The 12880-nt window shown below is 30.0% G+C and overlaps 1 protein-coding gene across 1 annotated transcript in view; it reads right to left on the minus strand.

The window, feature by feature from the left end:
• The window catches only part of rapgef1b (Rap guanine nucleotide exchange factor (GEF) 1b), a 41000-nt gene that overhangs the window by 4444 nt on the left and 23676 nt on the right, over nucleotides 1–12880 (minus strand). The window contains 15 exon segments of the mRNA XM_051093512.1: nucleotides 8–109; nucleotides 238–316; nucleotides 1780–1874; nucleotides 1990–2074; nucleotides 2160–2345; nucleotides 3203–3291; nucleotides 3378–3466; nucleotides 3647–3722; nucleotides 5125–5221; nucleotides 5316–5401; nucleotides 5490–5576; nucleotides 6612–6758; nucleotides 9462–9620; nucleotides 11113–11318; nucleotides 12725–12880. The exon segment at nucleotides 12725–12880 is cut by the window's right edge and continues 315 nt beyond it. Of these exon segments, the coding sequence (XP_050949469.1) occupies nucleotides 8–109; nucleotides 238–316; nucleotides 1780–1874; nucleotides 1990–2074; nucleotides 2160–2345; nucleotides 3203–3291; nucleotides 3378–3466; nucleotides 3647–3722; nucleotides 5125–5221; nucleotides 5316–5401; nucleotides 5490–5576; nucleotides 6612–6758; nucleotides 9462–9620; nucleotides 11113–11318; nucleotides 12725–12880 (1739 nt within the window).

A 12880-nucleotide genomic window follows, 5' to 3' on the forward strand; every position in this document is an offset into this window, starting at 1 on the left:
GACTGACCTCAGACGTCTGTTTCTGCCATTCCAGTCGTCTGATTGGTGCAGAGTCCAGCGCAGAGAGAATCGCCAAATAAGAGTTGAAGTTATTCAGTTTCCGCAAGTGCTACGGATGAGAAAAACATTAAATCACTCAGAAAATAAAGAGAGTAATGCACTTACAATCACCCCACAGCCACAAATAAAGCCACATGTGTTTTTCATACATTCACATATGAGTGTTATTCTAGTTACCTTCATGATTTTGATGAATTTGAGCAGCAGTTTCTCTCTGTCCTGAGCTTTCTCCTGTTGGATGATGATAGAGCGCACCCTAGTGGACAGGAGGAATTACAGTTGAGTACACACATGGATGTCAGAGTGAGCATGGGGAATATGTAGAGCATGAGGGTGTAGTTATAGTTTAATAAACACACAGAAACAAACTCAATCCATCAAAATAAAACTTCAGTTTAAATTATGACAGAAATATACTATAGAACATTGTAAACAATAGTGCTTTTAATAGTAATAATAATAAAATAATTAAAACTTTAAGGAATATGTTTTTTTGTTTTAATTTTAAGACTCTGTTTTGCAGCATTTACTTTGCCAAAGAATAAAATGAATCAGGGTTGCCAGGTTTTTAAAACAAATCCCACCCAATTGCATGGGATTAAAAAAATAAATAAATAAATAATTCGCCTTCCGGGGGGTAAAATACACATTTTTTTGGCAGGGTTCCCCTGGTAAAATTAGCATTCCTGGGGCTAAATATTATGTTATTGGGGTCGCTTCAACCAGCGGACAAGAAAAACTACCAGTGGCAACAGTGTTAAAGTAGCCCATTTTCGCAGGAAAACCGAGGACTTGGCAACACTAAAATAAATTGTTAAATTTGTATTTGATTACATCAGATTAATTAAATTGTTGATGTTTTATGTCTTAATTGTATTTCCAATGATTTTGATATAGCTAAAATTAATTACATTTTAAATTTAATAAAAAAAAAGAATTGCATTTTTTAAAATGTTAATAAATTATTTAAATATTATTTTTGTGAATTAAATTGATTAGACATGCTTTTGATTTAAAAAAAAAAATATTTAACCAATAAAACAAAATGTAAAACATGGAATTTTGGAAAAATAAAACAGATTTCACAGGGTTCAAAAACATTTTTTTCCCTTAAACCTTTAAATTGTTGTTTGGTCGATTTCATGTTTCACGATTTAAATTAATTAGACATACTTTTTCCATCGCTAAAATTTAATTTAATCATTAAAATGGAATCCAGAAAAATTTAAATGGCAAAAATAAAAATAAAAAATAAAAAATGTAATTGTTGTAAATTGTAAAAGAGATGTAAATAAGACATGCTGTTTGATTACTAAAATATAATTTAACCATGAATTTAACCAGAAAAAAAAAATTAAAAAATTAAAAAACAGAATTTGAGAAAAAAAATAATAAATTAAAACGGATAACATAGCACCCTATATCTACATACAAGTCTTGCCCACACCGAAGCTTGTTTAGGCCAAGAACTGCCCACTTTCCCAGGAAGACCTACATCGGACCAACATGAAGAATTTCCATTCACAGCTACAGTTTTTACATTCCATTTAATGCCAATTACAACTAAAATTTGAACTTCAAATCCAGACCCTTATTGGTTCTCAGAAGTGCCTGGAAACTGTATCAATTTTGAGAAATCCTTTGCCGTTTTTGTGTGCAATATGCATATATAGAGAACATGTTGTTTTGAGGGCGTAACAGGTATCTGTAAATATGTACCAGTAGCTCATGTTGTTAAAGTGCTCTGTAAACTGGGTCAGATTTGGACTTTTCTCTTCATTCTGTTCTTTTGCCCAAAGCAAGACCTCAGGAATCTAAAGAGATGAAAGTGAGAACAACAGGTATTACTTTTCACATATTTACACTCACAAATCTCAAAACTCTGTTTCTTTACTTTATCATTTAAACCAGTGTGTATGCGTGTTTTACCTCAATCTTATAAAACAGTTCTGCGTCCAGCAACGTCAGCTGATCGGCGATCTCATGACTGCGGAAATCATGCAGCGTGCCGGGCCTTTTGGAGAAAGAGACTATTAAAAACACAGACAAACCCGCACAGATCAAACCCGTCCTGATGACCTTTGAACTTTGACCTTTACCTGGCAGAGACGCCCCGTGCGGCGAGAGGTTTGAGCATGTGCATGTGTCGCAGGAGCCTCTTCTGTTCCACTTTATCGAGGATGTTTTTCCGCAGGACCCGCGCCAGACTCAGTTCTCCGTTACAGACCAGCCGGAACACCAGATCCATCAACTGCCGCAGGATGTCCTCGGTCAACTCCACCAGACTGACACACAGACAGCACAGAGAGGTCAATCAATCACACATGCACTACCTTTTAAAATTTTGAGGTCAGTAAGATTTAATCATTGACATTTCTATTCAGCAAAGACGCATTAAAAGTGATATTAAAGACATTTATAGTGTTACAAAAGATTTGTATTTCAAATAAACACTGTTCTTTTGAACTTCTGAACACTGTGTTGTCTTCAGCTCACTTGATAATCAGAAATGTTTCTTGAGCAGCAAATCAGCATATTATAATGATTTCTGAAGGATCATGTGACACTGAAGACCGGAGTAATGATGCTGAAAATTCAGCTTTGTATTACAGAAATAAATTTCATTTTATATAAAATATATTCACACAGAAAACAGTTATTTTAAATTGTAATAATATTTCACAATATTACTGTTTTTACTGTATTTTTTATTAAATAAATGCAGCCTTGGTGAGCAGAAATGAATTTTTTCAAAAACAAAAAAATTGCTAAATATATTTAACAGTGTACATAAAAAATAGCTATTCAAATAAAAAAGGCTTATTATATATATAAAATTGTAAATAAAATTCATATAAAATAAAAATTTTTTAAAATAATTTTGCTTCAAACAAAAAGACAAAAAACAAATGGGAACATTATTTAAATTAATTAATTATTCATTTGATCCAATTTTTTTAAACTAGTTCTTCAAATAGATTAAAATATGCTGAATATTGCTGAATAAATGAATATACTTTTAAATTATTATGAATAAATTATTATCAATTTCTTTTTAAAAAAACAAGTCTCTAATTGCATTTCCTTAGCTTCAACTTAGTAGTAGCTATGTAAAAAAAAAAAAAAAAAAAAATTTACTCACCAAAGTTCATCCACGACTCTCACCAGCACGAAGAACGTGTTTTTACTGACACGCTTCTTGAAGGTGTCTGGACTGTGACAGAACCGAGTATATGTGCGGTGGAGTTAAGAAAACAAACACACATGTGCAAACTGACTGCTGCTAATACATAAAAATAAACCATACAGAAGAAAGGATATCTGTAGTGTAGTTTCTTAATGAGGTCTTCAGGCGTTATGAAGGTTCTGTAGGTGGTGAGAAAAGCCTCGCAGTACAACACCAAATCTAAAACACAAATAGACGAATGAATATGCACTCGAGATATACAGCAAACTTCCATCACACAAACACTGCCGGGAATACATCAGTCTAACACACTAAAGGCAAACTATAAGAGAAAACAACACAATGAAATGCAATAATTATGACTGATCAAGCTTCATACGAAGAAAGCATGTGAATTACCTTTGCGGTCTGTTTCTGTAGCGTGAACTAACAGTATATCACCAGAGCCGGCTCTCACATCAGGACCATCATCATTCTATCAGAGAGAGAGACAGAAATATTACTGCAGGCAACCGAAGTCTGGCTCAGTTTGGCTCCGGCTGCCCATCGCAGCACTGCACCAGCTGACGTCTGAGTGTGTGTGTGTGTGTTTAGACATCAGCCACTACAGAATGACTCTCTAAACACTGGAGGCAACAGACAAAAGCTCTGACCTTGTCAATAAACTCAATACATCAAATACACACATGCAACAGATTTCCACACAACTCTGTTAGATTCATTTCTCTCTGATTCCTCATTCTTTACCCATGATAAAACATATTTTAACTCAAATCAATATTTAAATGTCTATCTATTTATTTATTTGCTAAGCGGTGTAATAAGAAGAATAATGAACATGACATGCTAAATTAATCAGACAGTGATTTGATTTTTCATGATTTTTCACCCTATCTAACCAATGAATCTCCATGACTTATTAGTTGTTTGTGGTTACTAGATAAGGAGTTTTCTAAATTTATAGATAATGCCCTCATATAAGACCAATTTCTACCTGGTGAAATAGTTTATGTCTTTGTATAACAATTGTTTTTAAACATTTTTATGACAACTTTTCCCGAACAGGAAATTTTAAAAATATGAACATATTTAAATATATGCACACTACACATGGTATAAAATATTTAAAAATGTCCTTATTTAAAGATGCATGCATGGATAAATAAATAAATGCATAAAAAATTAAAAACATAAAAGTGCATGAAAAATTATACATAAATGCTTAAATAAATGCATAAATGGATTAATAAACATATGCATAAATAAATAGACAAATGCTTAAATAAATAAGTGCATAAACGTATGCAAAAATGTCTAAATAAATGCATGCATAAATTAATGCATAAATGCACAAACAAATGCTTAAATAAATAAATGCAGAAACAGGCAAAAATCGATAAATAAATGCATGCATAAATTCATACATAAATGCAGAAACAAATGCTTAAAGTAAATGCATAAATGTAGGCAAAAATAGAGAAATAAATGCAAGCATAAATCCATGCATAAATTCATGCATAAATTAATAGATAAATGCTTAAATAAATAAAACACATAAACGCAGGCAAAATGGATAAATAATTGCATGCATAAATGCATACATAAATTATTAAATAAATAAATGCACACATGATTATTTAAATAAAAATGGACAAATAAATGCATGCATAAATTAATGCATAAATGCATGCATGCATAAATGCATAGATAAATGCTTAAATAAATAAATGCATAAATAAAAGCACAAATAAATAAATGCAATTAATCAATCCTAATAATCCTAATATCCTGATATGACCATGGTTAACCTGGCTTTTGGTTTAAGCCGTTTAATAAAGGTTTAATGAACACTTCATAAGGCTTAGTAGTATTATTACCTCTGCTTTGAGTGTGATGCGGTTCATAATCTCATTATGATCAATGAGGGACAATTCATCAACATCATCTATCTGACTATGACTGGGTTCCTTTGGCCTGTGAGTGAGAGAAAACATTACAAATATTTAGACATCTCTGACCTGTCCATAACATAGCAAACACACATATGCACAAAGACTGAAGTTCATACCTGTCCTTAGACAAGGCTTCCTTGCTATTGGACGTGGGTATGTGAGGGGTATGGTCCTGAAGCACGTCGTCACATGATGAGGGGTCCTGAAAAATTAATGTAAAACAAATGTATAACCGCACTCCAAACACATGCACATACAGCTTAACACAATGAGAAGCATGCTGTACTTACAGTGCGGTGTGTGTTTTCTCCATTAGCCTGTGTGGAGGAGTACAGGTTCACATACTCTCCCTCACCGCCTTCATCAACACTTTCACTCTACAGCAAAAACAACAGGGACAAACACCAAAGATCGGTCAGAAAGGCATTCAGTATTTACCATCAAACACATGCTTTGCGTTTCTTGTGACATACGGTAATTCTAGGCTGCATTCTGTACAAAATACCATTAATTAAAAAAATAAATAAATAAATAGTTTATATATAAATTATAATATATTATTAAATAATATATTATTTTAATATATATGTTTTTAATAATATATTATATTCTAATATATTATTAAATATAATATATTAAATTATAATATATATAAATACCAAAAAAAAGACATATTTACATTTTATACATACAATATACATTTAATTTTTTATTTTTCCAAATTTAAGGATGCATAAATAAATAAATAAAACAAGTAATAAAATATTAAATATAAATAATCTAAAACAAAAAAACTATACAGTGATATTTAAAAGAAAGAAAAAAAAAATAAAGATGGCCAAAAAACATAATTACTACAAATTTTAACTAAAATTAAAATAAAATTGAAGAAAAATAAAACCTAACTCATATATTAACAATAACTACAATATTAAGTCACCCTGCCCAGGATCATCTTTCATTGTCCCACACATGAAAATTGTCTAATGTTTTCCAAAAGTAATAGCACACCTCTCATTTTTCACTCAGAAAACTCTGGACTTTACTCTGAAAACACAAAATTACATGTAGTGTCCAATGAGCACTAGATGGCGCTCATTTACATTATTTTGCACAATGTAAATTCATATTCACAAAGGCGTGCACGTAATCTGACAGTCCACCTTGTATTTTTTTTTAGGAAAATTAGAGATAAAGTTAAAGGTATTTTGCATGCATTTCTAAGATAGCTATGCTTTCAAAGTGGAATTTATTTGGCGACGTCTTTAGTGCTTTAATGCTTTATTTTTTAATACAAGAAATGCAAAACATAGGTAATTATATAGCGATTATTTGATTCATTTAAAATTCAATGCAAGCCCATATTTCTATAACTGATGAATGTGTGTATGAGTCTTTGAGAGTGTGTTTACCGCAGAGGTAAGAAGCGAGTCAGAAAGAGAAGATTCAGAAGGAAGACAGACGGCCAGAGAGACCAGAGAGCTGGTCAAGGACCCGTTAGAGACACCCCCACCATCTAGAGCTCTGCCAGCATTGGACATGCCAACCAGGTCGGAACTCTGCGATCGGTCGAGACAGAAGAAAAGAAATGAAATGGGAGAGGAAAGATGGAATCAGAGGAAACATTTGGGAAAAAATATGAAAAGAAGGAAAAGGACTGGAGAATTTTGTCTCAAATACTAGGACAGTGAGTTTACATTTGAAAGAGAAAAGCTCCATCAGACAATACACGACACAATGCTGGACAAGTCAAATCCTGGCTGAACTTCCGGAAGTTGCTTAGAGGGATTACAGCACCTGCAGGGACTCGCCCAGATCACCAGCAACATTCCAAATCATCCCATTACACACACACACAGAGCAAACATGGTCCAACATGTTTTCCCTGAGAGATCGGGAAGAGCATCCCCCATTCTATTCTGTCTGTGACATTCCGGAATGTAAGCATTCCACAGAGACTCAGAGGAGGGAGAAAGGAAAAGAGACCTTACATATGGTGCCTCACAATCTTACACACACACACACACACACACACACACACACACACATAAACATCATATTGCTTCTGCTCTGACCTCTAAGGTCAGGGGTCAAGAGCACAGAACATTCCAAGACAATTCCCAGATTCCGTTACTATGACAAACCAGTCCCTAAAACTCATCACCAGGGAAAAGAACTCTAAAAAACAGCTCGCTGATCTCAGATCAGTAATAACCAGTGTTATTTTAGAATCATTTATAGACTATTATAGTATTTATTAATATTTTGAGTTAGCTTGTATTTTTTAGATTTTAGTTTCCATTCATTTCAGTTTATTTTCTATGCTATTTTAACTCGTTATGTGCCATTTATATTTCTAATTATATAACTAGAAATAATAATTATATTATTTTAAATTTAAGTAGTTAGACACTGCCTTGGCAACTAACTGAAATAAAATGTAAGTTTCATCTAATACTTTTATATTATTTTATTTTATTTTATTATTAGATTGAATTCAATTAATAAAAAATATTTTAATAGTTTTAGTTAACACTTGTAATAATAAATGACTCTGAAGTCTCGATTTTCTATTTAGCACTTTTTAAAAAACCAAGAAAAGCCATAGATAAGAAATAAACATAAATAAATTATCAAAAAGAAGATTTTTTAAATATGAACATATTTCAGTATTATACATGATATACAATATTTAGGGATACATGCATGGACAAATAAATAAATGCATTAAAAAGCCTAAAAAGCATTAAAAATGCATACACAAATACAGTAAATAGATAAATAAATGCATGCATACATTCAAACATAAATGCATAAATAAATAAACACATAAATGGGTAAATAATTGCATGCATAAATTCATGCATAAATGTATAAATAAATGCTTAAATGCACGCATAAATGGATAAGTGCATGCATAAATAAATGCTTAAATAAATGGTAAATAAATTATATTAATATATTAGAAATATTTTTTCATGGTTTCTTTCAATAAAAAAACTATATGTATGCATACATGTATATATGTATTTATTTTATTTTATTATTTTATTTAATTTTTTTTCAGTAAGGACAGAAAACTGATTTGCCTAGTCAGGACATGACATACATTCATGTTTTTTCTAGGTAATACTATCAGCGGTAGAATCTGAGATGCTAGACAAAATATCACAGCTTTATACGGCATAATATGACTCATGAAACATGCGGGAAGAGCTGGTCATCTTATATGCATTGCTAAAAACTGATAAAATCTTATTTTTTTGACTGATAAAATTTTTCCTTCATAATAAAAATTCTAGAGATAAAAAGATATTGTTATATAATTCACCTCTTGTGTCTGACTACACAAATCACTTCTGATGCAATGAGCACAAGCGTTTTTTATTAGCACTAGAAGTTATTAGTGAAATCAAATGCAACTGGATGCAGTTAGTCAGTAAAATAACACATCCATGAGCACACACCCAAAACTTCGTTTTAATGCTACATGATGATTAAACAGCATTTTGTTAAGCTCTAGACTTAAACCTTAAACCCAGATAAACAGATAAATAAAGATTAGATACGCTTTTAGACTTTAACTTTAATTCAGCTTCAGTTCTGGTTCCAAAAGTCACCAAATAAAACCCAAAAGGGCAAAGTGGACACACTCCATAAATAATCTTTAGGTCACATCTGAACCGTGGTTTAATAACCACCCCAGAGAGACATGTGGAAAATGATGACAAAACCATATGAAGAGCACATGTGTGTCCAAACCACACATGAAATGACCAGAACATACTGAATACAGATGACACACATAAGCAAACATAGAAATATGAGTAGAACAAATTTCTGTGCAAACTTATTGTGATTCTTCAAAAATGCTGCATTTAATTAAATATAACATTGCTTTTTGCTAAAGAATGAGCCTTTAAATATTAATTATGAATTGTTAAATATTTTAAATATTTAAATGTTGAAAAATAAAGTTTTTTAATGAAGTCAATCAATTATTATATATATATAAAACATAAAAATACATAAATTATATATTAAATTATAAATATAAATTATGTATTATTTATTATAAATTATTATTAATAAAATGCAAAATTCAGAAAATTTAAATTCATTCATTTTAATCATCATTATTAATTATCTGCCCTGAAATTTATACTTATAACACAAATTTTATTTTAATATTTTAAGAAACAGGTAAAAATGTTTCATTACTGTTTACATGCATGTTACACTCCTGACTGCGGGACACTCACCACAGGTGTGGTCAAAGAGGCGTGGCCACTGAGGAAGGAGTTAGACACTGATAGGCTGAGACCAAGAGCAGGCTCCGCCTCCTCCGGCAGCCCAGCAGGAGGAGGGAGAATTGAAAAAGAGGAAGAGGAGGATGAAGGAGGAGAAGAAGTGTAGGAGGCCTAGAGCGTAAGACAGAAACATGGAACAGGAAGAAAAGAGACAGAGGAAAGAACAAAAGATGAAATCAGGTTAAAAAGAAAGAAAAGCAAAGTGAGTTAGATCAACTCAGCAGGAGAAAAAGCAGAAAATAATTTAAAGGCAACTTGAAATGTAATGCTTTTACATCCTTTTTGAAATATATATACAATGTATTTACTTACATTTACTGTGTATTTTATTTTTTGTTTAACATTATTATATAACTTCACAACAAAACAATATTCAATAAACAAACAATAAAAACAATTTGTATTTTCATGTTGCCTTTAAAAAAAGAACAAAGAAAAGAGCGCCAAAAACTCTGACAAAACTCTGAGCTACTAAATATAAATAAATAAATATATTATATATTATTGTAATTATATATTTATATATATTTTTTTTTACATAAAAACATTCTTAACATATAATATAATATAATGAATACATTATTTATTAAATATTTTTATTGTGATTGCTATATATATATATATATATATATATATGTATGTGTGTGTATATATATATATATATATATATATATATATATATATATATATATATATATATATATATATATATATACACACATACACACAAAACCTTTACTTTTTAATTTTATTATTTTATTATATATATATATATTAATAATTTTAAAAAGTAAAGGTTTTATATATATATATATATATATATATATATATATTAATAATTTTAAAAAGTAAAGGTTTTATAAATACATATATATATATATATATATATATATATATATATATATATATATATATATATATATATATATATATATATGATTTTTTTTAAATGTATTAATATATAATATAATATAATATAATATAATACCTTTTTATTAAATATTTTTATTTGTATTGATTTTTATAAATTTGCACTGGCAAAGAAATTAAGAGATGATGTGAAAATAGGATAAAGATGCTGCTGTGGCACAAATTTCCCACAGCATGTGAGTTCCGGCTTTGGAACCCAATCTAATCTGTTACTATTGCACAAAAAGCAAAAAAAAACACATAGTTAATCTGGGGCCAATTGCATAAACTTAGCCTCTATGTTAAGACAGTGTCTTAAGAACTATTTTGACCAACTAGCAGTTAACTAAGGGGTAATCAATCATATATTTTGGATTCAACTTAGACTCATCTAAGTTTTTGTGTAACCGAATTTTACAAATTTTGACCAGTCTTATAGAAAGAAATTAGATGACTAACTTTTAAGACTAGTCTAAACCTTTTATGCAACTGGCCCCTGTATTTTTCAGTTGACTTTACAGTGACCCTGACGTGGCCACCAAAACAGTCACGTGCTGCTTAATCTAAAGAACCTTAGTTTGACCTTTCACCTTCAGGAGCTTAACCTCTGACCTGCTGCATGCTCAATGCCCTCAGGCACAGGTCACTGATAACACGCGTTTGATGCGACGCATGCGTGTGGAACATAACTCACCAGCTGTCTCTGTTTGGGAGGCAGCGCTGGCGGTGGGACGGGCTCGTGGACGGAGTCTGAGCTGCTGTAGGAATCGTTAAAGCCGTAAACCTCCTGAAAGCGCTTGTTCCTCCGCTGCTCGTAAATACTCTCATTCTGAGGCATCTGATAGAAGACGGACGGCTGCGGTTCCGAGTAATCCTCCACAAACTGCATGTACTGGAGGACTATGGAGAGAAAAGTGTGTAAAAAAGAGGCAATTTTCTTGATTCCATTTTGGTACTGAGAACTGACATGGTTAATTAATGTAATTTATTAATTTCTTTCTTGTAATGGTATTTTGTTTGCTTTCTTGGCATGACAAAAATGTACATTTTTATTTCTAAAAATGTGCAAATAAACCAAAATTACAATAGTGCAAATGGTAAAATAAAACTAAAAAAAAAATAAAATAAAATTAATAAAACAGGAAATTAGATTTTTTTTAAGTGAATTATATTTTTTATTAAAAATTAAATGTTAAAATTAAATTTGAATTAAAAATATTTTATTAATTAATATATTTATAAAAATGCAATAGTTATGCAATAAATACTATAGAACTGTAGAAATTGTAATTAATGGTAATTTATGGTAGTTACATGAGAAAGTGTTTTTGTATTATGGTAATGAGAACTGAAAGGTTTAATCAATTTAAAATTTCATTTAAAATTTATAGACTTTAATTCATTAACAAATACTGAATTAATTGATTTGGCAATGCATAAAATCTTACAAGGCCCTAAAAAAAAACAATAATACTAATAATTTAATTAATTAAAAATAATAATTTAAAAAATAAACAATTAAAAAAAAAGTACTTAAACATTAAATTAAACTTTTAAATGAAATTTAATTAAGAAATATTTTTGGCAATGCATAAAACCTTATAAGGCCCTATTTAAAAAAAAAAAACTAAATTAAATTAATTTTAAAAACTTAATTAATTAATAAAAAATAGGAAATTACAAATCAGTTTTATTAAAATAAATAAATAAATAAATAAAATAAATTAATTTTATTACAAATTGAATTTTAAAATTAAATTTAAATAAAAATATTTTATTAATAAACATTTATTAAATATAATATTTATGTAATAAATATTTAACATTAAAAAAAGGGGGTATTTGGTTGTTTTCTATATTTAATGGTTGGTTGTTTTTCTATTGTTAACAATAAAAAAAATACTATATAGTTTAATGTATATTATATATGTATACATAAAAAAAAAAAATTAATGCAAAATATTGAATTAATGCATAAATCTTAAATTAAATAAAAAAATGCTAATTAATTAATTAATTAATTTAAAAAAACTAGGAAATTAAAAAAATTGTTTTATTAAAATAAATAAAAAAAATTAACTGACACATTTAATTAATTTAACAGACTTCATTTTAAACTAATAGACTTGATTAACTTAAAAATATTGAAATAATTTATTTGGCAATGCATAAAATCTTACAAGGCCCTAAAGAAACAAAACAAAAATTTCTTATTTATTTGTTTTACGAAATATGACCCAGAAATGGTTCTGGATGGTATTTCAAGAGTTTCACTTAAAAGTAAATAAATAAAAATATTCTCTTACTCTGTTTGCCCTTCTTCTCTGGCAGCGGCGGCGGGCTGTCGGCGTCCGTACACCGCGAGAGGTCGTCTCCTCCGTTGACCTGCGGTAGCGGCGACGCCGGCGTCACCAGCGGGAACGGCGGCGTCGGCTGCTCCTCTTCTGACAGGTTATCGTAGT

The sequence above is a fragment of the Labeo rohita genome, chromosome 21 (assembly GCF_022985175.1).
Source record: "Labeo rohita strain BAU-BD-2019 chromosome 21, IGBB_LRoh.1.0, whole genome shotgun sequence".
NCBI lineage: Eukaryota > Metazoa > Chordata > Actinopteri > Cypriniformes > Cyprinidae > Labeo > Labeo rohita.